General features: G+C 36.3%; 1 protein-coding gene across 2 annotated transcripts in view; it reads right to left on the reverse strand.

Moving 5' to 3' along the window:
- The window catches only part of DNTT (DNA nucleotidylexotransferase), a 158286-nt gene that overhangs the window by 34980 nt on the left and 95476 nt on the right, over nt 1-27830 (reverse strand). For both annotated transcript variants that reach the window (XM_055721291.1, XM_027799592.2), the window contains one exon: nt 1375-1477. In XM_055721291.1, coding sequence (XP_055577266.1) covers nt 1375-1477 — 103 coding nt within the window. The remainder of the gene's footprint in view (nt 1-1374; nt 1478-27830) is intronic.

The raw sequence follows: 27830 nt of genomic DNA on the forward strand, positions 1-27830 counted from the left end.
AGGCTCTAGCCTCAGCCTGTTGTCACTTTTTCTTTCTGCTGTGTGATAATAAACATTTTTTGGAGGACCCACACATGGCTTCCTAGAGGATCAAGTCTGCTTAAGAAGGTAAAAGGACAGCTTCCAAGAAGAAATGCAACTTTTCTCAGAATAGAGTAGAATGGCTGAGAGAGAAACTTTACGTAAATAGTAAAAAGATAAAAATAGAGTAGCTCCTCAGCACTCATTAATTGTCACAACTTTATTGCTTTTCATTGGAGTATGATAAATTATACCTGCTAGCAATCTACTTCAATACATACACTTTCCATACAGAATTAGGATGAAAGTAACAGAAATCTAAAAAATTAATAATAATCTGTGAACATCTCAAAAACATAAGTCAACCGAAGGGAGAGGAATTCAGCTAAGGTTGTATTTTACCAGGAAAAAACAAGTTCGAAGCCTTTCCATTAAAGCCATTTGAAAGTTTTGACCACCTCAAAATGGATAACTTTATACAGTTAGATAAGCTTTTGTCTGATTCAATGTTTTAATTGTCTTTCATGTGTTAACCTATTATGCCTTAATTATAGTACACAGTTGAAGAATCGATTCAAAACATTCTCTCCAGGCTATCTGCACTGCAAGCTGACTGAGCAGTGGGGCATTTGGTGATCCACCTCAAACAGTGTTGGCCTTTTACTTGTTGAAATGTACCCAATTCCTCTGAACAGTGCAGGTCGCAAATGTTGAAAAATATCTCAGCTGGCTAGAAAGGCAGGAGAAGAAACAAAAACTTGTTATTCCCAACATACTATATTTCTGACACAGGAATATTTTGAGGTGCCTGCACCTGATACAGTTCAGACTCTTCCAACTTTAAAGCTGCTTGAAACTGAGAAAGCTGAATAGAAAAAAACCCCCAAACCCTTTGATGAACAATTCCTCTGTGAAACGTGTGCATTCTTCCAAATACCATGAGGTCACCCAAAGCCACTGGGCTTTAAAGCAGGAGCTCCCCGAGGTAGTTCCCCTTGGGAGAAGCTACTCCCATCTCAAGGAGAAATTAAATAAATACAGTTTTGTTTCAAAGTATAAGAACAGTTTTCCTGTGTCACGGAAAACTCCACCTAGCCTCTGACTAGCTGCATGTTCTTAGGGTAAGCTATAACAGAATGTGTGTAGAGCACTTCTGATAAAACCTTCAACTTCAGAATTCAGAGCTGGAGGATTCACCTAGATCATCATGATTAATAATCAAATAGAGCAATATCCAATTTCAAAATACTACAGTCATCTGTGAAAAGGAGTCATCATTCTTTAAGCATTATGTAGGCTTAATTCAGTGCTGTTAGAATATGTGGGTTTGGCTAAATATTATTTAGTTCATACCTGCTTTTTCCATATATCAACAACTTTATGCAGAAGTTCATCATCTTCTCTTGGTCCTGGATTGGTGATCAAAAAATCTATATCATGCCCGATGTTCTTACCCCTAGAAGCAATAAACAACATGAAAATGAAAGAGTTAAGTTCCTGTTGAATTTCACACTACCTTCAGAGAGTGTTTTTGCTGCATTATAAAAAGAGTTTGCAGCATAAAGTGATAGCAATGTTTCTTTAAACATAATCAAAATGGAATCTTCTATTTCTTTTATCGGGTCCATCAGTGTTCTTTTGTTAAGCAATAATTTAAGCTTTTTGATGTATTTTCTCTGTTGTTCAACTAGATACTGCAGATGCATTCGCTGATGTTAAAGCTCTGTCTTTCTTCCCCTTAAGTCCCAGAAAAGGTTTCAGCCATCTCTGGATTAAAAAAAAAAAAAAAAAAAAATCATCAAAATACCGTAGTACATATTATGAATCCACTGCAGTAAAAGCAGATAAACTTGCCAGTCTGACTACTGCAGGCTTAAATATTCTTCTCTAGCTTTTGAAGGATAATTTAATGAAAAAAACCTGTGATTATGAATAATTTTATCATTTCTTTTAATGGCAAACATAAAATCTCTGAGTATTTTACATTTCTTCTCTTTTAAAATATAACAATCTTTTTTGTAGTGATTGAGTTTGGGTATTTTTCGAGAACATTTCAGCCTTAATGTGACTAAAGCTTGTTGATTGCACCCACTAAGGATTTCACAAATCCATATGTACAAAGTTTAATTGTAAATGTTCTTAATGAAAAATGATGTCATAACCTCTTGTTTTTTCTTCATTTAAGTCTCAGCATTCAGCTTGCCTTTCATCCACTTAGCAAACGTGTTAAACCTAAATCAGGTGAAGATGCAGCAAACAGGCAAAAGCATGCTATCAGGATGTTTCCCTTCAGAGTAACAAAATGTTTGAGAACATCTGAAAATTTATCTTAGAGTGCAATTCATCTGAGAATTGTGGGCCAATAAAAGGTTTTCATTTTGGTCCAAATACTGCAACAGGGACTGCATACAATCTATTTATTAGCTTTAATCAGGCTGTGCCTAAAGAGAAAAGGGCAGAGGAGAGAGGTACTTCTGCAACTAGGTGCAGTATGCAGCAGGTGGAGTAAGCACCTGAAATCTGGAGTAGTGGCACCTAAATGTAGCACATCTCCAAATCTTTTTCATGTCATGTTCATAAGGGTACCTGGTGTTATAGCTCAGGTCCAGAATTCAGTCACTGTCCAGTATTCAGGGAATTTGTACACTGTTATATAGGCAGTGAAAATGGGAACTATAGAAAAAAAAATTAAATCTTTTGTATTTCATGAAACAGTACATTCTCTTAAAAGAGTGCCTAAAACTGAATCTGATTTCTTAAACTTGGAAATTTATAGGAACAGAAGCGATTAGCAGACATGTCAACTGCCATTTGCATGACAGAAAACCATCTAACTGATGGACAGTTGAACAGCATTAGCAGCAAAATGTAAGGAAATGAAATTCTAGGTTTTATATTTGACAAGCAGTGTAACTCACTATGATACAACCATTGTGACATGTCTGCAGCAAAGTCAAAACTGCTTAAACAGGTGGAAATGATTTCAAAAGAAGTTTCAAACAAAGAATCAGTCTAGGCTTAGAAACCAAACAGCAATTCAAACTCAAGAAGTTAAAAAACATTTAGTATTCCATGTAACACTTTCTGAGTGATTTTGTAGGATGACATTCGTTATCTCTTAAATTACCATAATAATCCAAAGTTCTTACACAGCACTTTTTACTTACATGTCTGAAAATGTTTTTTCAAAGGGAAGGAATTTACTATTCCTATCTTAGAGATGCAGAAAGTGGCATAAGAAAACTTGCCTAAAATAATTTAAAAAAAAAAAATCCAAAGAAGAAATTGGAAGCTGCTAGAATCAGTAGCAGATTCCTGATTCTTCCTCCAGTAGTCAACACATACATACTTGAGGTTTAACTACATCTACAAAACCCTGCCATAAAATTCCAAGAAATCCAAGTTGTTTCACTGGCCATTTCTTTCCCAAGACAGAGAGCATTTATTGAAATGCTTTTTATTTGTGAAGTTAGAGTGTTTAAATGTCATGTAAAAGCACACAATATAAAATCATTGTTATTGCCATGGTTGTGTTTCAGTTTCTCTTTGCACTAATTCACATTGGATTAATTTTTGACTGAATCAGTCAGGCTGTTACTGGAACATTTAGTTTTTAGAACATTTAAACATCAAATTGGATATGAAAACCCAGAATTCATCCTCTAATTAAGTGTCTCAGAGATTAAACTTCAGTCTCTAATTCATTCCTGAAGCTTTCCAGGAGGAATGCTGCAGGCTGCAGTCTTTTTCAAACCCCATAACTTTCAAGAGAGCAGGTTCCTTACACAGGGCTACAGATGGGCTCCACCATGATCTAGAGACTGAGGGGGCTTAACTAAGCATCATTCACTTAAAATGAAAACAAACACTTTGTTTGAAAAACAAATACCAAATTGATGCTACCAGTGCCTGGTTTTGTCTTGCATTTGGTAGCCCAGTGACTGGTGCAGAGAATCCTCATCCTTTTATTGCAGGGGTCCTCAAACTACGGCCCACGGGCCGGATACAGCCCCCCAGGGTCCTCAATCTGCCCCCGGTATTTACAGACATCCCCCCGCCCCCCCCCTGCTGGGGGTTGGGGAGGGAAACCAAGCAGCCGCAGATGACTGCCTGCCACTTCATCCACGTGCCAGCCCCCTGGTTAAAAACCTTGAGGACCCCTGTTTTATTGCCTTATTTTTATCAGTCAGAAATATTGGCAATGATCCTGCTTCACAGGAGGCATCTCCTCATTCTCCTCTCCTGCTTTCTGCTGGGGTACAGTTCTAGGAACAGAGTTCAGAGATAGCCTTTGGGTCCATGCCAGTGTCCACAGGTTATTTACTTGTTATTAGCTATTGGATTAAAACCACTCAGTCAGGAAGGAGAACACTGTTTGATGTGTTTGCAGCCAAGTTATTTGTCATCTGCTGGCTGTTAAATACAAAATACAGAGCCAGTGCTGGCTGCAGGGCACAGAGTCTTAAGGCTTCTCTCTAAATGGGCATTCTAGTCAGCATGCTACATCATACTCCTTCTTCCTGGCTCTACAAATCTACCATTATATATCGCAGAGTGCCATAAATCTACCCAGGCTAGTGATTTTAGCACACCAATGGATGCTGGGAGATGTAAGGATTTGATTCTGGTACGCCACTGTCTACGTACTCAATCACAAGGCTTTTATATAAAATTTGAGTACGATTTTAAAAATAAAAACAGCTGCAATGACATTTTAGAAAAAAAATATACATCCTCTTAATGTGTATGATAGTTGCTCAGAGCTTGTCTATTTTCTAGGACTCATATGAGATGAGACTGATAATCTGTCTAGTTTCTAGATTCCACCTGGGCATAAGCAGGATCTGGGAAATTAATTGCTTGTAGCTGGAAATGCTGAGGCTGTTATGAAGCAAAAGCATAGATGCCCCTAGGAGCAGAGCAATCAGGGACATGACTGGGGATTTCAGGTTTCTGAGGCTTTGAAAGGACATGGATTCAAGTTTTATATCTGCTATTCAGATCCACTTACATCTTTCTTTCTTTTTCCATTAGATCTAAACCTAAATCCGTGTTGGGCTGGAGCTGTAAGAAAACCAGCACCTTGCAGAACTGAAATTGCAGCTTAGGTTTTGTGCTAACAATCCATTCAAGTCTGAAGACTAAAAAAGACAGAGTACCGTTAATTAACTGTGTTCAATTCTTGGCTGGGTAAACCTGTATAAAGCTGGTATTTCTTACTAGTCAGTTAATCATCTTTAAGGTTGTTGGAATGTTCTTTTTTGCTGTTGATGTTTTACTACAAAAATCTAGATTCCAAGTCATCAAACATAACTATCACTATGGATAAAACATAAATATATGAATGTATGACAAAAGATAATCGCATTGTCTTAATCTACAAGGGCAACATCTGCACGATTAGACATTTTAGAGTAGTATGTGCGGACAGTATTTTGAAACCCCGTATATTATATAATGTCTAAGCCATATCAATGACAATTCTGATAAACTGACTTTAATTGAGCAAAGATGGACTGACATTTCTCTACCACTCAAAAACTTCACTAACGGAGGAATTTAAACCACGTTTTTGCAGCAATGAGTTATGTCTCAAAACCCTGAAAACCATTTAGCAATCTTTGGATTTCCTAGCAATCTAGGAAAACTTAGAAAGAGTTCCAGTGGATGCATAAGATGATACTGTATTTCCACGTGTGTGTTTGCATTAGGTAAAACTGTAAGCTTACTTAATGAACCTTGCCAGCCCTTGAAGTGCATGAAATACAAAGCGAACATCAACAGCCTATGTTTATAAGACTAACTGCATCTCCTGCTCAGTCATATTTCTAGGGAATAAAACCATCAAAGTAAAATCACAGACAGCACAATGCCTTTGGATAGATCTGTCACAGGAATGATTTATTGTTACCATTGACTTTGTATTGTGCATAGAAATAATACTCACTTCTTAGTGTTGCCAAAGTATGCTGGACTTCATCTGCTAACTAAAGAAAGGTGTTTCTCCTTCGAAATGGCACGGTCTGAGTTCTAGATTTGTTCACCACCATCTTCTCTATCAGCTCCCTTCAACCGTGAGGGCCCTTTTCCAAAAGCAGCCTCTTTCTTCAGCAACAGTCAGATGTTTAAGTCTGCTGTTGCTCACAGCATGTACACAGTGCCCTGTATTTTCCAGCTAAGCTTGTTGTATTGCAGCTTTTCTTCGCAGGCTTCCTCTGTCTCCACTTTTCTTTCAGGTCTTTATAATTTTGCCCTGCAACACGATTCCTTCCTTTTTTCACAATATGGATGGATAATTTATTTTTTAAAGTATTTTATGTGCTTCTTTCTCACTCTTGACTGCTTTGCATTCAGAGACCATGGGAATAATAATGAGGAATACACAGATGTAGCTTTTTTTGTTTGTTTCCCTGGAATTCTTTCTTAGCTTGATTTTACAGGCTCTGTATTAGATTTTTTTTTTTTTTCTGGAGTGCACCTCATTTCTTCTGTCTCCCCAACAGCTCTTTAAAACGTACATGTTAGTTTTCAAGTTCCTAGAGTCATATTCTGATACACGTAAAAGTTTTCTCTTATTTGACAATCCAACTGTTACCCTGCTGTGGAATAAACCAGAATGAATAGGATAAATCCCTGGATAAAAGTCTTCTGTGAAGTCCTTCAAACCATTAAAGTGATTAACTGAACAGCCTACCTGCAGTACTAGATGATCACAAAAAGTACTTCTGACTAAAATCTCAACACTGTACTAGATTGGTCTTTCGTTTATTTAGGTTATTTGATAATTTTATTGGATTTGACAATGTAATAAAAATATGTGATGTTTTACTTTACAGACTGTATTTTCATGTTTTCAGAGGTTCACACTTCAGTCAAAGTAGGACTACAATAGTTTTTACAAATCCTTCTCCAGCAAAACTCTGACTGCACTTATGTGTGTAAGCAGTTCTCAGGTTGAGTTCTGATCAGAAATGCAAAGTGAACTTTGCTTCATTGGCTAGAAAGTTTGGACCAGGAATCAAATTTAGCATCAGGTATCCAGGGCAAGCTGAAATACCTTTTCTTCACAACTGCCATATTCTGTAATTCAATCAATTCTCAAAATCATCTTAAGAAGGGCACTTGAACACTCTTTTGGGGAAAGAAAGCACTTAATATTCAGAAGAAGAAAAAGGTTTTCAATAGCTGCTCGGAAAGATCATCAGAGATGACTGTGGCCCACTGGCTCTGCGCTCTCAGAGCCTGGGCTAAAGACAAGCTGGTCAACTTGTATTTGTTTCTCAAAACTCAGATGGAAAATTTCCAAATAATTTTTTTTTTTCATTCTATAGCCAAGCCTCCATTTATTAAGGAAATCCTATCCCTTTTATTCAGGCAATATTCTCATTGGCATAATGATGGCATTATAAATATGGAATAAGGTTGCGTGTGTGCTAAATCTTTCAGTGTTTACACAGGCGTACTGAACTTCACACATGAGAACACCACCACTGGTATAGGAGGCATTAATCACTTGCATGAAGTCAAGCATATAAATATTTAAGAACATGGAAGACTAACAACTAACAGGCACTCATTTCCAATATCTGATCAAATATATTAAATAATAAAGAAGCCTAAATTTATGTGGGGTTCCTGGAATGAAGCAAATTAATTGCATATAATTAATTTAATTATTAATCTTCAAATCATACATTCATTTGACTGCCACAAAATATAACATAATAAAGTGGGGACAAATAATGAAGAACAGAAAAAGATTTGGCATAGACATTTCAGGCTTCTTTCTATTTGACTGAACCTTTTATTCCTGTTAAAATTGTGGGAAAATATTGATTGTGGAGGAAGGCATATGTCTTAAACATTGGATATTTCTGAGTCTGTTTGTTGAAACCAGATTGTATTTACTAAAACAGTACGTTTATGATTATATTAATATTCAGATGCTAATGGATATTTTTCCCATACAGTTGGGTAAAATTGCCTTTACATTAAATAAGAAAAAAACCATAGCTGTGAAATAGCTTCCTGAGAATGACTGCTATCAGGAAAGAGCAAAAATAATCAAGCCATCGGGAATTGCTATGCAACCAATATTCACCATAAAACTGGTAAGATTTTTAAACTCTCACTTTCCTGACCATTTCATTGCATAGTTGCATTTTAATACAGAAAACTAGGAAAATCAGTAAAAGTAGCCTCAGACCAGAACTACACAGAGCAAGCCTTAGATAGCATATGGAGAATGTGCACAAAATATCAGAGGTTGTAACTCTTCCTTCCAAAGAGCTCAGATTAAAAGCAATCCAGCTGAAATTCATTTGTGTAGCAAGCTGGATGCTGAAAGCCAGTATTAAAAAAAAATGACAAGTCCTTTATTTGTGGAAAGGAATATGGGAATTCATTACATGTTAAATTAAGCATCATCTTCTCTGCATTCTTCTTTTGGGAAATGCAGGAAGGACAGCTTCTAGACAGACATCCCCAAGTGATTTGAAAATATGTGAGGCCATTTGAATATCTCCTTGAATATAGATGAGCAATATGCATAAACATCTAGGAAGACCAAATGCAATTGCTGAAGTGATGATTGTGTGGAAATGGAAAAGGGATTAAACGTTGCAGAAGATTACACACAGCTGAAGGAATGGACAAATTGTGATATAGCACAATAAACTTTTGTTTAAGCAGCAAAGAGAAAGCTTGCATAAGTAGCAGAACCATTCCTTATAGATATAGTAAACAAATAATTTATAAGTACCATAAAATGCATGTTCCTCAGAGAGAACTCTAGTAGCCTCAGTGTGCATCATAGTCAAACATATTATTACAGCTATAGTCAAACACGCACACACATGCATACATAGTTCAAAGATTTCTTTGACTACTCTGATATTGATGCCATATTTTTACTCTAGGGAGGTATCCTCTACACTGGGTCTGATTTAACTCCCACTGTACTGGCAACGTAGAACTATTTGACATCAGTTGAGTTTGACCAAATAGAAACGGCATGGTAATTCCATCTCTAATAACCTAATCATGTCCTGATTATGGTACCTCTACTACCTGTTTCCCCACCAGCATGTCCCTTCTCAGAAGAACAAAAATTTTTATTCCAAAACCCAGACAGTCTGCATGTTTGTGGATTTGCTTATTAAGCAGTCTTTGCTAAGACCTTGAACAAGAGGTGGACAATTTCTCACAGCCAGATACCGAAATAATTCTGAGTTACTGCTACTCAAACTATGAAGAATTACACGTTTTTCTTGTATAAACCCCATTACAAAGAGAAAAAAAATCTTTAAGATAGAAGTACTGATGTGTGACAGTGCTACAGCTATCACATAGAAAGTAAAATCCTGGACTGTTTAATAGCCAGAGGAGAAAAATTCCATTAATTGAAAAGTAGTCACAGATTTCCTTCAGCCAAGAATAATTCTTGGCTGTAATACTACAGATTTTCAAAATCATCTTCCATAACTTTCCATATTCAGGTATAAGTTACTAGCAGTTTAATAAAGCATAAACGCAAAGTAGACCAATAAGTAAAATTCTCAGAATATTTTTCCTGAGTTTCCTGAATTCAGAATTTAACCAGAAATTAATTATTTCAGCACACTTTCTCCTTAGCTATTTTCAGGTCTGAAACTTGGGCCTCAAGTAAGTGGCTCTATTGACTTGAAAGGACACTGACCTTTGTTAGGGATACAGTTAGCACATGGACAGGGAAGAAACAAGGCCCTTTCCAAGGAAATTAACAGAACCGTATGTGTACAAGCACTTCTGCAACAGTGATTTCATGCTGAAGGATTTTGTTGAATGGAAGAAATGATAGTGTTTGCAACATTCTCATTTCACTTGCAACAAGAACTGGGCAATAGCTAAAAAGCAAGTTGGAAAATTATCTTGTTTGTGACAGAAAGTGTCTTCCAAACTATAATAAATGCTCTAGCATTTATTTAAATCTATTTCCTCAGGAACTCTCAATTACATATTCTGATCAACACTGTAAACAGTATTAACAGCCTAAGCAGCAGCATACTATACCAGTCCATTGCTATCATAAGTGACCAGCTAAACCCTGTACACCACACATAAGTTGTTCTTCAAATCACTGTCTGCTTTAGCGCAACAGTTTTCCTTAATATTCAAGTCAGCTCCACATTTTCAAAACAACATTTAGATTCAACAGTGTCAACGCAATGGTGGTTCACATACATACAGAGTAGGTAGCAAGAAAACAAACACCCACTGAACTGCAAAAGCAGCTCAACCAAAGTTAACAATCCAAAAACACTGACACAGAGAAGGCAGAAAGCAAGTGTTCACAAGCCTGACTCACGCTGCAGAGTGATTACTTTGTCAGCGGAGGGAGGGTGGAAGAGGGAACATTCCAGCAGAATAAACCAGGGGCACTCAAACATGCCAAACTCTACCACCAGCTTCACTTGCTCTCTAGGTGCATGGTCTTTATATCTCCACCTTAAAAATGACAAAGACGTAACACTGATGGGAATGCCTGAGGCAAGACACCATTTTATAATCAAATTAGGTAGTCAGAAGGCTCATCTATACCATTCATTACATGAAGACATACCAAGCTTCTCAAAGGGTGTAGGGTTTGGAATCATAGATCACTCTGATTCCAGAACTGAAACTCAGGGAAGCCTTCCATTGCAGGACTAGGGTGGTAAAAAAGATGAGAGAACTGTAGAGATTACTGGCTTATTTTATCCAATGGATATTTACAAATCTTATACAATAATTTTGCCAATAGCTATTAAAAAACACATAACTAAGAAGGATCCTCCCTACCTTACATTGCAAGTATCTATGGCAGGCGTCATTTGTTTTTTCACCCTGAGTGAACAAATCCCAACATGGTCCACATACACAGTCAGTCCCTGCTTTTCAAAAATAAGTAACATGCCTGAAGTAACAAGGAAAATAAAGCAAGATCTGATCAGGGCCCTGTGGAATACTGATATGAGTATGGGAATATCTGGCTGCTTGGGGTAATTTCTGCTGTCCTGGTTTATTTTTTGAATTATATCCTAGCTGTGTTTAAAGGCAGTTTGATATTAGTGGTTCCCAGCCAGAATCAAAATATATTCTCTTTTCTTTCTAATGCCATATAGGTGGTGATGTACTACAAAATACCTGTTGAGAGCAGAAGTGCCAGTGTGGGAAATCACCTGCACAAACATTTTGTAGCTGGACTTTGATTTTAGTGCCCAGCATTTCAATCACCCAACTGGACTTGGTTTGCAAAAGCTGATAAAATTGAGTCGAGTATTTCTGGAAATCTAAACCCAAACTGACTGAAATTTTGTATTTCATATCAAAGAAAATTCTGGAATTCTTGTCCTTTGAGGATTAATTCTTCCCTGACTGTATATCAAAGTGCTATTTTGAGGCATAATTAATATCTGTGAGATGGTTTAATAGGATGCTGATTAATGTCTGAAATAGCAATAATCAAATTAAATTAACTGAAAAATTCTGCCACCAGCAAAGACAATTAAAATTAAAACTGAATTAATGATGTATTTAACTGAAAAGATACCATACAGCTGAGAGATACTCTGACTTATTATTTTGGCAATTTGTGGGTAAATAAATAAATAAATTGTTGTTGTATCTTTGCCTGCAGAATTACTTTTCCCACTGATTTAAGAAAAAAATAATTTTAGATTAGACTGCCTCCAAAATGAAAACATAGTGAAAACTGAACCAGTGTTCTGGGCAGCTATAAATCAGGCTTCTACAAAGGTCTGAATTGCCAAAGACAGCATATAGCATCTTCTTCACCCAGCTAAAGTAATTCGACATAAACCCAGCTGAACTGCAAAAGTATTTGGCAAAGATCCATAGGTGTCTTCCCTTGAAGAGGTGCTTGAGGGTGGACACCTCATTAAAATGCTACTTTTCTTGCCCAGTGTAACACTAATTCTAATTCACCTGGGGCAGAACTCATTTTCCATAGCTGTGGAAGCTATTTATTTTATTTTTAAAGTTAATCCAACTCTGCAATGAAGTAGCAATGGAAAAATCCCTTACCCTTTAGGAGCAGAAACTTTACTTATTTGGCATAAGGGAATATAGCTTTAATATTGAATACACAAAACAAGCATTTTTGGTTTCTCATCTATTCAGCAGGATACTATGGCTATGGCACACCAGTAGCTGCTGTTCAAGGAGACTTTCAGGGAAACACCTGACAAGGCAGAGAATGCATTACTTAAAAGATCTTTCTTGTATCAAGCCAGGATAAAGTATCACCTGCTGCAACAGAAGGGACCATGTCTCCACGTATTTCTGGGAGTTATGCTCTGAAGGTGAAAATAACTGAAGTGAGGAGAACGAGTGTGAAACCTGTGCAATACCACTTAAATCTTATTTAAAATCTAATTTCACCCTCGGTGACTACATTGCCTCAAAATAGTAATGCATGCCATTCACTTAGTCTCTCATTAAGTGCACTTTCAAAGACCAAGCGTATGTCATGTTATGCTTGATTGTGAGTCTTTTATGACCCAAAAGAAACCTAGACACTTTCTCGGCCTACAAGGCACCAGAGCACTCCTCTTTGTGTCATGCTGATGTCTTTTTCAAGCTTTGCTTTAACAGGTATTTGATGTTACTTCAATGCAAGAAGAAAAGATAAATCAGAAAATGGTTATTCAACTGAAGAACTTAAATGGCCGGCATTATTGCTGAATTTAAAGTTATCCACTGATCTTATAAAGCTCTATTAAATTATCTGCATCAAAAATTATTTAATAGGTTAAAATATTATAATGCAAAACCTTGAAAAGATTCATTTCCCTGCCTTGTGAAAGGAATGAATGATGAACGGTGTGTTTATATATTGGCTTCTGTGGACTTTTAGCCAAATTGTTATTTCAAAGCATGTTCAGTTTAAAACAAACCTGCATGAGGATTCTTTTATACACTGATAGCTAAGAAAAACATTATCCTGTGGAACATTATGAAAAATGTAACAGCAGTCATAATTGCAAGATCTGACAAAACCAAGTTTGAGCAGGAAACACTATTCCACAAACAAAAACATTACAAGCTGATTGACCTACTTTAGTATGTACTATCGTAAGGAGGACCACCTATTACTCACATGCTGAAATTAATTTCCTTTGACCTTAACTCCAGAGTTGTTAAAAAAAAAATATTCTGTGAAAAAGCTACAAAATTAAATTTCAACTAGATTTATTACACACTATTAAAACTTTATAAAACTAGTCCTCTACCAGCCTGGTTGCTACTGAGAGAGCAAAATAGGATAACGGCCATGTAAGAATTCAGTCACCTAATTCTTAGTCAGAAGGTATAGTTATCTCTATGTATTATAACAGTTGTAATGACTAGATGGCATTATTGTCTTCCAGCTTTCCGTGATGTAAGTGCTTGAATGTGTCTGTCACCAATTATACCCTGATGTTGAATATTTATCCCTTTTTGGCTTGCAGACAAGACGACCTTTTGCTACTAACAGCTCTAGTCTCTCCGAATTCTATGTTTGAAGTAAATTCACTATTCCACCAACCAAAACAAAACTATGCTTGAGCTATGAATCACTGAGAGCGCTGTCTCAATTTCATGTAAATAATGCAACTGTACCTGGAAGCTGTCCATATAATTTCCAGCTTTTAAAGCTTATGAAATGTACCATACCAATCTGTCACAGTTTTATTTGAAGTCATAAAATACACTGCTGAAGTTTTGCTTTTGCTGTCTTGGCAAATCCTTTAAATTGCACTCTATTTCAATCAAGCATTTCAAATGACATCATAGAAGTTTCCTGCATACATAAATTTTGCTGAGTGCCAATCAATGGCAAAGCAAAACCTCTTCAACACTGTTTGAAAGAGATACACACTTCAGTGAGTATTGACGTGGGTTTGGGATCTCATATATTCAGCTGAAAGGTAAGAGTATGCAGATGATACTTCAGTCTTAAAACATCTATGTAGTTTCACATGTGTAAACTCTGACAGCACATTCCATGGTAACATGGAGCAAGCTCTCTCACTGAAGAAGCAGTCTGTATGAGAGTGGTGCAGTATCTTTTGTTACCAGAATTTTAATGATTCTGGAAATAAAAACCATATGACAATATGTAATAAGTACTGGAGAATCAGGCTTGACTGGAGAGAGTTTTTTTGTTATTTATAAGAGCAGGCATCTCAGACTAGACCTGCTCAGACACCCTGAAATACCTAGTTTCTTTTGGCCTAATTCAAAGGTTTAACAAAGACTTTAAAATTACACAAACTGAGAGACAAGGAAATTCACCTACCTGTACCTATGAAAAATAGAACAGAGATCAGTGCAGTCAAAAATGCCAGATGTTTCAGTAAACTCTCAAAGAGCACAACGAACACTGGGGGAAAAAAACCGCAAAAGGGTAAAGAACCTCTGCCTCTATCCAACAATAAATCAATATGAGATTATGAAAGGAGAAGTTTAGGATTTTCAGGATTTATGTCTGATTTCTTTGGAGGTCGTTGGTGACCAGTGCTTTTCACAGCACAAATGGGGAGAGTGCTGGACCCTTCTGGATCTGGATTGTATAGATTTGCTCTGATCCAAGAAAAATTCAGGCACTGTGTCCACCTTCTGCCGGTGTCTGCCAGAGATGAAGTTTGCCATCATGAGGTATTTAGATGGAGTAATCAAGAGCTGGCTGTAGATTATACATGTACTCCAACTGCCTAAAGGTAGAACTGAATGGTTGAGATGCATTGATGTTTTGGATTTGTAAGCCAGTAAGCTTTCCAGCTTTTTGATTCCATCTCAGCTGATATATAATCTACTCGGGTACCACGTTTCCAACAGCATTAGTTGCAAAGCAAAACCTCAGCTAAGCGAGTTATATATTGCTAGAACAATAACCTAGTGATCTCTTCAATGACATTAAAAATGCAGCAGAGAAAGCAGAAAGGTCAGCAGCAAATTATTTACTTAAATAAGTAGACAAAGCTGTATTATTAATTATGAAAGCTGTATATTTTTAAAAATGCTTTAATGAAGCTATTTGTCACACTTTTTTTTAATAGAAAGAAAAGTATTTCACAACTGAACTGCAATTGAAGCAGTTTCCATTTACTAGTTTAGATTTTTATTGTCCAAGAGACAATTGTTTGGTTCAGTATCATATTCCTATTCTACTTACTCAGAATCTCATTAATATATATATATCCTAATATTTAAGATATATTTCGAAAGAAGAAAGAAAAAGATATTTTTCTATACTGACACTATAGTGAAATTAACAAATATCTTTATAGAAATATTTTTTGCTGTATTGAAGCTTCCTGGTGGTAGACTGAAAAAGTGCATTCAATCCCAGTCCATTTTAACTGTCTCTAGCTAATTCTCTTGAGATTGTCAAATGGATTATTCCTTTGTCATATCCCTTTGTGACAGAAACCTTCCTCAAAATATCTTTTTCATGCATGTCTACTTTGGCATTTCCAAAAATCAAAACACTCACTTTAAACAATTTAAAAGACAATATTGATGTTCATGCAGGAAAGGAAAAGTGCCTTTTCAGAACATCTGAATATTAGATGTTCAGCCTGGGTTTCACTTACTTGGCAGTGATGGGACAATCTGTAGAATCAACCTACCATAAAAATAAAGGTTTCTATTTGCTTCCTGCTCAGCTGTACTGGAAGTTATATAAACATGACAGGTTTTCTATTAAAATTCTTTGAACTGAGAAATAGACTGCTTGCCTCCACTGGAAAAAAAAACAACCAAACACAACCACAAACCAAACACCAAAAAAAACCACTCACCCCACCCCCAAAAAAATGACATTCCAGAATTCTAACATAGAGTAGGATTAAGACTTTTGTTTGAGCTGGTGGTATGATGACTGAGGAGTGCAGGTAATTGTTCATGCGTTTGGACTAGTCACAAACACATGAGAAGCTGATTTATGAAGTTGAACTTTCTGACATTGTGGCACTATGTATAAATCTGCTTCAGTTGTGATTGCTTTAAGATATTTTATTCATTTATTCCACCTAATGGAATATGATATCTGCTAATTTCAGATTAAACAGTTGCGTGATTGCTAGCATACAGCTGCAGGATGGTGAGTTTGAGTCTAGTCTTTCTACCAAGACATTCAATTTCTACTCAAGTATTTCTAGAAAAAATATGCACAGTTTAAACTTCAAGCGTACCTGCAATCTGTTTAGTTTTAATGACATTGCTCACTCTGATTTTTAGAGTGAACTGTGTAGTCTTTCCAGGATTGGGCTGACATATGGATTTTCCATAACTATATTTGCATACCCCTACTGCAAGTAAAGTAGTTGGGAATTTTACAGAAGCATAATCTAGAGAAAACAAAATTGCTCTCTTTTGAAATCTAATTTGGATTGTGTGATCTAGTATTTTTGTCTAAGAGAAGGGGACTTTACTTTTAACCTATGGGATAATTTAGAAAACTAGAATTTTACAGAGAAAATAGTATTTACTATTAAAATTATCATATTTTACACTAGCATTATGGGATACAACAACCATGTCTGGTTTGTGATCAGATTTAAAACGTCAATTGAGATTCAAAGCTTGTCCACATGGTCTACATCAGTGTTTTGCCAAGATAGCTGTGTTGTGTGAAATCACAGTTAGCCAGCAGTTCCCTGGAGCTGAAAGTTACACCCTTTGGGTCAATTTAGGTTATCCATTTGAGACAATCATTTAAACTATACTAGCAAAGGAACACTGCATCTCCACAGAGAAAAGCTGCCAATATATTCTACAAGTGTAAGCATAACAGAAAAGCCTTTTAAAGTGTAGACTGTCATTAAATCTATCTTCTGCCTTAAGCAAATCTCTCCATAGCAAAATCTTGTTACTGTCTTTTACAAAATTCCTTTGCTCTGCTTCAAGACATGATCCTCAATCAGACTAAGGAGCTCATGAAGTTGGATTAGTTGATTTAATCCTAAATTAATAACTTCTGATTATTATTAACCAACTTTCTTAATTCCCAAACCATGGCAAGGAGATACTCCGAGAGCAACTTTTAGGTGTTCTTTCTGTGCCCTTTTTCCCGATCCAGATATTGTAAAGCTCGAGCCATATGTTTTCATTCTCTCAAAGAACCAGTCTATTTATATTTCTCTAAACTCTTGTTCTGATTTTTTTTTTCCCCTGAATATAGTCTTGACTTTTTCAACCCCTGCATTGTTGCGTGACCTCAGGTAACGGGACAATGTAAGGGCATCTTCACTGTAGCTATGAATTTTTATTTCTTTAGATGAAATGTGAAGAAGCACGTCCTGGTCACCATTTCTTGCCAGTTCAGATACTCAAACAATCAGATGAAAGCACCCCCCTGTTTTGTCGTGACTCAGCAGAAATGCCAAGGCTCCCACTGACCTTTCAGCTAAAACGTACCGATCAGTTGTTCACATTTCATTTATGAAGTTTGAACAGAGGTGATATAATCTATTTTTACTAAGTCCAGATGTAGTATTATTTATGGCAGTGATACAAATGTATAATATAATATCAACATCGAGACATTTCATAAGCAACAGCGTTCCGTGAGGACATTGTTACTAACACAGACAAACTAGGTGCAACTGCACACAGTAGCCTCTGCAACAGCATCATATAACCAGGAATGTTTGCTGTGTTTACCCACTAGAACTGTGTCTAGGAGTGAGATATGCCAAAGGAAAAAAGGAAAGCAAAATTTTCGGCAGTCTCTAATTATTAATATAACGGAGTCTAAAAGTTTATGAACTAATGTGAGTTTATAAACTTGTCTTTAATTATAATTTTATTATAATTTTATTTCTTTTTTATGTTTTTATTTTTAATTGTATATATTTATAAAATTAATTATAAACTTATATGAGAAGAAGCAATCATAAGGTTTTACCTTTTTTTTTCCTTTTCTTCTCCAAGATAGCCCCTAGTAGTATCACAGAACAGCTAGCATGGCTGATAATTATAACAGATTATCTTATCAGGTTTTGCTGGTCTCTATTTAATGCTGATTTTCCATTCTTCAAAAACGTTGCCTGCAACTTTTCCATCCAACTCTTCCACAGCACAGTAACAATCCATAATACATTCCACTATTCCCAAAATGAAAGCAACTACAGTGACTCTTTCTGGCTACATCTTGTAATTCAGGCATTTCCTACATGATCTATTTTTAACCTTTTTAGTCTTTTCCTTGTTATCTGACATGTAGAAAATGTCCTGTCTGAATCCTATCATAATAAAATAAGTTTAGCCAGCAGTTACCTCTTCATTATCTTGTCCCCACACCACTAGCACAATCAAACCACACTTAATTAAAATGTTATGTTTACTCTTGCTCACAGGGATCTGCAAAACGTACCCCGTGGTTGCTCTAAGCATAATACAAGGTCACCGATGCTTGCAGCTTTTCTCATGATTATCTGCCAGGAAAAAGTCATTTTTTGCTTGCGCTGTCAACAGTCTACAGCAACTAACTAGCCCATAATAAACTTTGACTTCTGCTAAAGAGTAAATCGGCAATGAGCAAACTCTGCTGTAAATATCCTGTTTTCTAGGACAAAAACCATGGTAAATGTGATGCAGTATATTACATATTATGATCAGAACTGGGTTTTAATCTCTCTCTCTAAACAACAGGCATTTGATCCTGCAAACCCTGAACTGTCTGGCATCTGAGCCTAGAAAATCTCTTTTGCAAACAGTGAACCACAGGATAATATTGTTCACCTTACTAACTGCTCACTAATAGAAGGCAAAATCTTCAGAACAACTTCATCTCTGGCATAAATGCCCTGAAACACTTATGAGTAAAACATACTAACAAACAAAATTACTTGGTATATGAATAGTAAGAAATATACTTAAAAACATTTGAGGCATCAGAAAGCTCTCAAAGGAAGCAACACACATTCAGGAAGGACAGCAAACAAGACAAAATGTAATTAATTATTTCTACTTCTGTCCTGAATTGCTTAGTGACAGGCGTTGGAGCTCATGAGTAGAGATGCTTAAATACAATTGTCTGAAACAAAATAACAAATACACACTTGTTTTCTGGTGCATATATATTTCTGATGGAAAGCTGGGTAAGGATCATTAACACTATTATTTCTTAAAACATTAATTAAATCTCTTAATGATAATCAGACCCTATCCTCAGCTCATTAAAGCTGCCTTAAAGACAGCAATCTTGTTTGCTCTGGATTATGCTTCCTTAAAATTCCCAACTACCTTACTTGTACTAGGGGTATGCAAGCATAGTTCTGAAACACCCGCGTCAGCCCAATCCTGGAAAGATGACACAGTTCACTGTAAAAATTCAAGTGAGTGAGCAGGGAACTTAGTCTAAGACTGCCAGCAGAGCTTTGTTCTTTATGCAGACCTTTGATTCAATTTTCCTTTAGACAAGAACACTGTCTTCTGTAGGTCTCAGTGCTACAAAGACAGTGTTACTATCTGCTCTCTTCATTCCATTCACACCTTGAGTGGCTTGGATTTTGTAGAGCATCCTCCTGTTAGCAGGTGAACCCCAATTAAATTATTTTATAGATAAAACGTAAGGAACAGAACTCTCTAACAAACTATAGAATCATTTAGGTTGGAAAAGTGTTTTTAACATCGAGTACAACCATCCACCGTTAAACCATGTCCCTAAGCATCACACCTACATGTCTTTTAAATACCTCCACAGATGGCAACTTCATCACTTCCCTGGGCAGCCTATTCCAATGCTTGACCACCCTTTCCATGAAGAATTTTTTCCTAATATCCTCTGGTGTAATTTGAGGCCATTTCCTTGTGTCCTACTGCTTGTTACTTGGGAAACTGACACCCACCTTGCTACAACCTCCTTTCAGGCAGCTGTAGAGAGCGAGAAGGTCCCCTCTGAACCTCCTTTTCTACGGAAATTCCCTTCACCACTTCTTATGAGACTTGTGCTCCAGGCCCTTCACCAGCTTCATTGCCCTTCTCTGGACACCCTCCAGCACCTCAATGTCCCTCTTGTAGCTAGGGGCCCCAAACTGAACTCAGGATTTGGGGTGTGGCCTCACCAGTGCTGAGTACAGGGGGACAATCCCTTCCCCTTGTCCTGCTGGCCATACCGTTTCTGATACGAGCCAGGATACTGTTGGCCTTCTTGGCCACACTGCCAGCTCCTATTCAGCCAGCTGTTGACCAACACCCCCAGGTCCTTTTCCATCAGCCAGCTTCTTGGCCACTCATCCCCAAGCCTGTAGCATTGCGTGGAGTTGTTGTGACTGAAGTGCAGGACCCAGAACTTCTTGTTGATCCTCATACAATTGGCTTTGGTCCATCACTCCAGCCTGTCCAGATTCCTCTATAGAGCTTTCCTACCCAATTGCCACCCAACTCAGTGTTGTCTGCAAACTTACTGAGGGTGCACTCAATCCCCTTGTCCAGATCAGTGGTAAAAATATTAAATAGAACCAGACCCAATATTGAGTGCTGGGGATCATTACTTGTGACCAGTCGCCAACTGGATTTAACTCCATTCACCACCACTCTTCGGGCTTGGCCATCCAGCTGGTTTTTTACCCAGCAAACACAACCTCCATCCAAGCCATGAGCCACCAGTTTCTCCAGAAGAATGCTGTAGGAAATGATGTCAAAGGCTTTACTAAAGTCTAGGTATCCCTGTCTTATCGAAGCCATGTACATCTTTGATTTGACCCCTTGTTCTTTGTTTTCCTTTTATCTTACCACCTTAGCTGAAATATCCTGTCTCTTTCCTTTTACCTTGCTACTTCATCTTTCCCTGGCTATATTCTACTATCTGAATAGTCCTTCTTGTACCTAATGCCTTACAACTTTTAGAAGATTTTTTACTTAACCGTTTTATGTACTATCATGAATGTATTTTACTCTACAGCTATTTATTTGTGAGACAGTCCATAAAACTGTTAGTGCTCGTCCATTTACAGCAAATACTTTTCAAACAGTATATTTTAAATATCCTACTTCAACATATTTCCTTGCCTGAGTATTAAAATCAGTCTGTTTAAATTCACTGACTGAGCATTTCAGAAGTCAATGCATGACATTAGCTGTCTTCATGTCAAATGTTTATAAGAGACACCCTGACTATTGTGACTTTTCAGTGCAGTACTTCAAAATATGATGCTTCTCCAGAATATCCATGTAAAAGACAAAAAACCCCAACCACTTTAAAAAAACAGCCCACTAATGACCGGAAAATATTTGCTGGTGCTTGATTTGGCTACAAATTCAAAGTGATAATTATAGTTTAGTTTATTCTCTCTCTAATCACTCAACCTATTATTTACAAGTAGGATTTAGCAGTGTTGGTCAGGAAGATGAGAGAAAGAAGAAGGGGTTGTGTAGACAGTTAAATATAAATAAGAAATGTTTTAATCCAAGTTGTCATTTCAATTTCTTCACTAAAACCGGAATCAAAACATTTCAGTGATCTTGAAAAGGCATTGTAACACTTCAAAGAGGTTTCTGTGCCTCTGACTACCTCTTCTATAATGCACATCCCCTTATCTTTAGGTGAAGTGACACAATATAGTATGAAACTACTATAGCTGAGACTCGTCATGAAAGAGAAATTCTGGGTAAGGAACTCATTTTACTGAAGAAATAAAAATCACTTGAATTATAGTTCCTACCAGGCAACAGAATGACATTTCTCCCATTCTTCAATGAAGAATTGAAAATTTTCACAGAAAACGAACAACACTTATAAACATTTTGGCAGATATTTTCCAAATATAGACATATGATCTACTTCATTAACTATCCTAGTTTCTAGGTATAGAGCTGTTCTTTTAACACCACTGATACATTTTGGCTTGCAATGCTCACATTGTCAACATCCTCTTTCACCAAAACTCTTCCCAAATAGTAGTATACAAATTCTCCTGTCCTCTAGTATTTAAAAAAAAACCCAACAACCCAAACATTAATAAAAAGCCACTAAAACAGAATTCCAAAATGTTAATCAAATCTTCACTGAATTTAGACTTTCTTACACAGTGAAGCATGTGATAAAATTCAAAACTTACTGAAAATTAGAATTTCATATTCTCTCTTTATCGTATTCCTGTTATATCTAATATCAGTAGCATGAAAAAGAATGCAGACTACATGAGCCCTATTTAATCCACTTCAAATTAACTGCAGCACATATAACATGACTCTACTACAGAATAGTTCTAAGGTTATCATCATCGATCTTGCCTGAGATGTTCTGTTAAAGAATTACTTGTCATTCTCTCTACAGATTTTGAAAATGAAGCTCATTCAGTCTGTGAATACATCTCTGTACACGTTAATGTTAGATATCAATTATTTGTACAACTTCCTTTTAATCAGAACAGCTTTAATTCCCTCGTGACATATCATACTAATCTACATCCAAATTACCAAAACATTCAAAGAGCAATAGTTCACCTTTAGTGTAGGAAGCAGATTTTCCACCTTATAAAATTACACCAATAAATCAATTTTAGTACATGCTCTGTATCATGCAACCTGCCCCAGCCCCAGATTCTATGTTATAATAATGCCTGGGGCCACAGGGCTTGATGTGATTTTTTTGGATGAAATGGTATCCTGTTCAAACTGTATCAGCACCAATACCTGTGTCCTGTGCAAAAAGACTTTTTGTAAGATTATTTAATATGTGGTTTATGCTCACTGAAAAATGACATATTTGTATATTGGAAGAACTGTGTTCAAAGAAAAGCAGAGCATTTCCCCTTCAAAACAAAAACAGGGAAGTGTTTTCAATATAAGTCATACCAGAACTTAGTAACACATGTTTAACTTCCATAATGCTAATAGTAACCAGTACTGCCTATGTTAATTGTTCTAAAATGCTGAATGAATAATTTTCAGTTAACTTTGCATAAGATAAATCACAATTTTTATTGCTAACTTTTTTAAAATGGGAATGGTCAGTAGAATATAAGTTATTAAGTATATTTCATTGATATGTTAGAATTATAAATAGTTGCATTATAACCCCCCTTTATAACTTTTGCAAACACACACCATTTCCCAGACAAGTTTGCCAAAGCAAAAATAATGCAAAATCTGTTTTAACATTTTAGAATTCTAATGGTATATTATCTTAGAGTGCCACTGCACAAGCCACTGGAGTTTGGAGCTGGGAGTACCGTTATTCATACTGACAGCTGTCACTGCTTCCTTCCACCTGGGCAAGTCTTATGAGCCAGCCGTCATGACAGACTGGTATCTGTCCCAGAGCTAGGACTTGACATCAGGAGAAAGCAAGTTATTCATGGGCAGGTTTATAATCTGACACTCACACAAGCAACTAAACTGGCAAAAGCGAAGTTAGTGCTGAATTCTTTGATGACAATCACATTCTCTTCCACTTTGATAACAAAAGCCACTGGAAAAAGTACATCTACGGTCCAGATCATCCTCAACCCAGATCTTCTACATAACAGACCCCCAGATTCTTTTGTGGCACCCCATGCTGAGCAGTAAACCCAGAAGCGTCCCTCCCCATGCCTGCCTCCATACAGAGTGAAGGTTTCATCACAGTAGTCCATCTCTGTTATACAGTGAAGGTTCTGAGAAACTTTCATCCAAAAATGAGAACAAACATCAAACAGAACTGTGGAAACATCAGAGATGCTTTTGTATTAACTGTAGTAGATTTCTAACAATTTCTATTAATTTATGTAGAAGTAAAAGGCATACTACATTGTAAACACCAAAATAATCCATGAAAATATTAACTTAAAGTGTATTACATTAATATAGAATGAACAGATTTAAAAAACATGAGACATCCATCTACTATTTAGAGATTAGATTATCTGCAAGATATCAGAATAAATTTATGAGGGGCATCTGCATTCTTAGGTCACTATTTTTCTCACAATTTCCTAAAACGTTTTCAATGTGTAACTTCTTGGCAAATAATTTTCTTCATTTCTCAGTCCTTTCTTAAAATCTTAAATGCACCTTTCTTAAAATCTTAAATAGATCTTTTTGAGTTCTTCTTCCTTAGATTCCATTCACCTACAAAACAGATGCTGTGGGGTTTTTTTTGTCTCATCTATACACATTATTCACCAGCACTGCACAAAACACTGTTGTTTCTTTGACACTGCATCTCAACAAATGGATTAAATGAGCTGTAAATATCAGCATTTAACCAATAAAAAGAAATCTTCATTTATTTAAAAAGTATCAAATCTGCTTCATCTAAAAGGCTATTCAGGTCAGCTATGATATTAGAAGACAACTGAACCACACTTAACGCTACTTAAAGGATGTGAACAGGCTAAAAGAAAAATTAAACCATGGCCATTAAAATTTAATTTGACTTAGTGAAGCCATTAACATTTTGGTTTTATGCAGTAGCAAGCATTCTAAAAATATTGCCATACAATTCAGAAACCCTGAATTGTCAAATGGCTGACCCTTATGCACCAAAAATGATTGAAAATGACCGTAAAGGGCAAATCAGAAAAAAAGCGAGAGGAGAAAAATTCTTTGAATACCATTATTAAATGTCATTCTGTTTTCTTCATATATACTCTTCATATATATAAATGTGTGTGGGTTTAGTGTATACTCACATACATATACATCCATAAATTATCTGCTTACAGAAAATTTCTCACTTAATCTGTCTCACTTGTATTTTATAGCTGCTGTTTTTAAATTTTGCATCTTACCACATCTTTCGACAAGATTCTCTGTAACAGGGCATTTCTGCCTCTGATAATGGTCAGACTGACCTATCAGCCCAAGATTATCTGGCAACTTTCTCTCATACACTCTTCTAAAATAAATTTTCATAGGGAAAGGCAAACAACTTACAATTTGTGGTCAAAACCAGTTAGAGTCCTGTGAATTTCAGTTTTGTTATTACACCAGAAATAGTTGCATCTTTACTAGAAATAGTTGCATTTTTTTTCTATTAATTTCAGGCTGTGGTTTTTGTTTTAACATTGACTATTATTTGGATATCAAATGAACAAAACATTGCTTTTATGTGAACTGTAAAGAAATCATCTGTCTTTAAGACAATACCTTATCCTAGTTCTATTAATGTACTTGTGATATGTTGTTTTGCCTCTACAAGTTAGCCTTTGTAATTTGAAAAATCCCACTGCAAGTATTCCTTGTACTTTATAATGACAAATATTGTAAATAGCCCAAAGCAGTCATCACTCCAATAATTTTAAAGAATTTAGCCAGTTTCATATGAAAACTTTGTCTAGAATTAAAATGGTAACAAAACCTGATCATGTATCAGTACATAACCAAAATTTCAGATTGACTGACAAGGAAATACATGACCCCTAGTTTTGATTTTCATTCTCATTTTTTCCAATTCAGTATAAAAAAAAATGAATTAACATTAATACAGAAGGCTTTGTTGTAATAGTTCTAATATAATACAGTCTGGGATTTCATATTTTGCTGTATTAACATTACTTGTATCACTCTGGCTTGCTTACTGGTTGTCATCATCAGTGTTGATAGGACACAGAAAAGGCTATTCACTGTTAAGGCTGTTGGAAATGCATTCCTGGAGGCGTAGGTTTTATGGAAACAGTAAGGCTAAGCCAAAGAGTTTCTGGCTCTACATGTACAGTGTAAAACTTCTACCTTCATAGAAATCAGCGGCATTGCCACCTCCACCCTGGACCCATATTTGAAGTAGCCTCAGAGAGAAGTATATAACCAAAACCAGCATCCTTCTAATGAGAAGATAAACCTATGAAAGTGGTAAACATTTGAATAGAGTAGGGCATTTAAAAAGTCTTGAATCAACAAGTTTTTGAAAGAATATGCTGTGCTGGGTACTCAACTGTTTCATGGATTCTTACAAAGTTCTTTTTGTCCGTGACTTACAGATACCTTATTCATCAGCTCCTACTTCACAATTCATCATGGCTAATAATAGATGAAATGAGTGGAAAAATAATCAAAGCTCTAATGACAAGAGGAAGTATCTGAATTACTCCAATAGATTATCCTGTAGATTGACTTGGCTAGCCATTAATTTGGATAAAAATGATTTTCTCCTTTCTCAACTTATTTTTTAATGGATTACATAAAATTAGAAGCAGAAACACTATAGTGATGACCTCTGTTCTTTCCTAGTTGTAGTTCCTCTAACTCTTGCCACAGAATAGTTTTGTTCACAGCATCCCAATACCTCAAGGTCAAACACTTCTAAACTTAAGGAGTTCAGTAAGGTAAAGCTGTTTTACTAAGCTTTAAGACCAACAAGATCAGATTAGAACATCTCTGGGCTAAAAGCCTCAATCCAAAGTGGACTATAGTTTATCAGAGGCAAAGCTGTGCTCATGAATGATATCCAAACAGTCTCTCCAGTTTGTTGCTGGAAGAATTGTTAGATTCTTCTAGGATCTGCTTAAATTAGAGTGTGTGCAAACTACTGTATCAGCTCAAATGTTCAGTGAGCAGCTTGCCTCACAGCTCCTTTACAGCAGATTTCTCCCTGACAAAATGAAATAGCAGCAGATAAAAGTTTACTTCTTATAACAGCAGTGGAAGAAAGTGAGAAAAAATTACAGTATTTGGACTTGAGCAGCTGGGTACAGCTTATATCTTCTCTTATTATAGCCTGTGTTTTGCAATAAAAAAAAAGCATAGAAATAACTATATCTAAGAATAGTGTAAATGCAGAGATAAACTATAATGACAAACTGAGTAGAATAAGGAACCTCTGCTTAGGAGTTTGTCTAAAAACTAAATGAAAGAAACCTTTGCTATATTATTTATATTAGTTTGAAGTCTGGCGCTATTTTAATCCTATATCTGAGCAGAAAGAAAACAGTTTGCGTAATAGGACTTCAAATACATTTCTCAGAACCTAACAAAGATTTGGTGTCATGTCAGGTGTTCTACCCTCATTGTAGAGCCCCTACAGCCTGCTAAAGGCTACTTTTATTAGGAGTATCCAATATGAAAAGGTCAAATAGAGCTTTTTATCAGGATTTATAAATAAATTCAGTCAGAGGCACACGACTAACTCAGTTAAACAAACCACAAAGTCTTGAGTATATACCAAGAGCTTGGGAAGTGTAATATTCTTCATATATTTGATCTCACATCCTCTCATTCATGAGCATGTGTCAATATAGTTAGATAATTGTGATTCCAGATGTGTTATAGAAGTCTCATTTCTGAAATGAAAGTGCCACAATAACATTAGTTATTCATCCATGTGTAAGCCTGTAAAATAATCACTGGAAGCATTTCTTCCTCCCAGCTACTTCATTTTACTTTACCTCTGAGATTGAAAGGAGGGATATTTTAAAGTATTTTCTTGATACACAACAGGAAAGTCCAAAGTCCTGTCGCAGGTCATTCCTTTATGCACTCCTTTGCCTTCTAGGAAATGTCACTGCTCACAGGAAATTTTTGCATTGTAATATACAAAAACAGGGCAGTGTTGCATGACAAACACTGACCCTGTCCTTTGCTCTCTTCATTGCTTTTCTATTAGCAATCCTTATCTTCAGATGTTACAGAGCCTCAAATCCCGATTTCTAAAAGATAACATAAAATTCAAGCAAGGAGATAGTGACCTCCAACTAGGCTCCTGTTAGAACAGAATTCAATAATAAGAGAGTCTGAGACAAAGCTTCGCTGAAGACTGATCCAGAATGGAGGAATTAGCCTCCCATCAAGACAAATAATACACAATAGGTGCTAATTATTCTGCTCAATGCATTGCCCAAGACACTTGGACACCTTCTTAA

This window comes from Falco cherrug, chromosome 9 (genome assembly GCF_023634085.1).
Source record: "Falco cherrug isolate bFalChe1 chromosome 9, bFalChe1.pri, whole genome shotgun sequence".
Lineage (NCBI taxonomy): Eukaryota > Metazoa > Chordata > Aves > Falconiformes > Falconidae > Falco > Falco cherrug.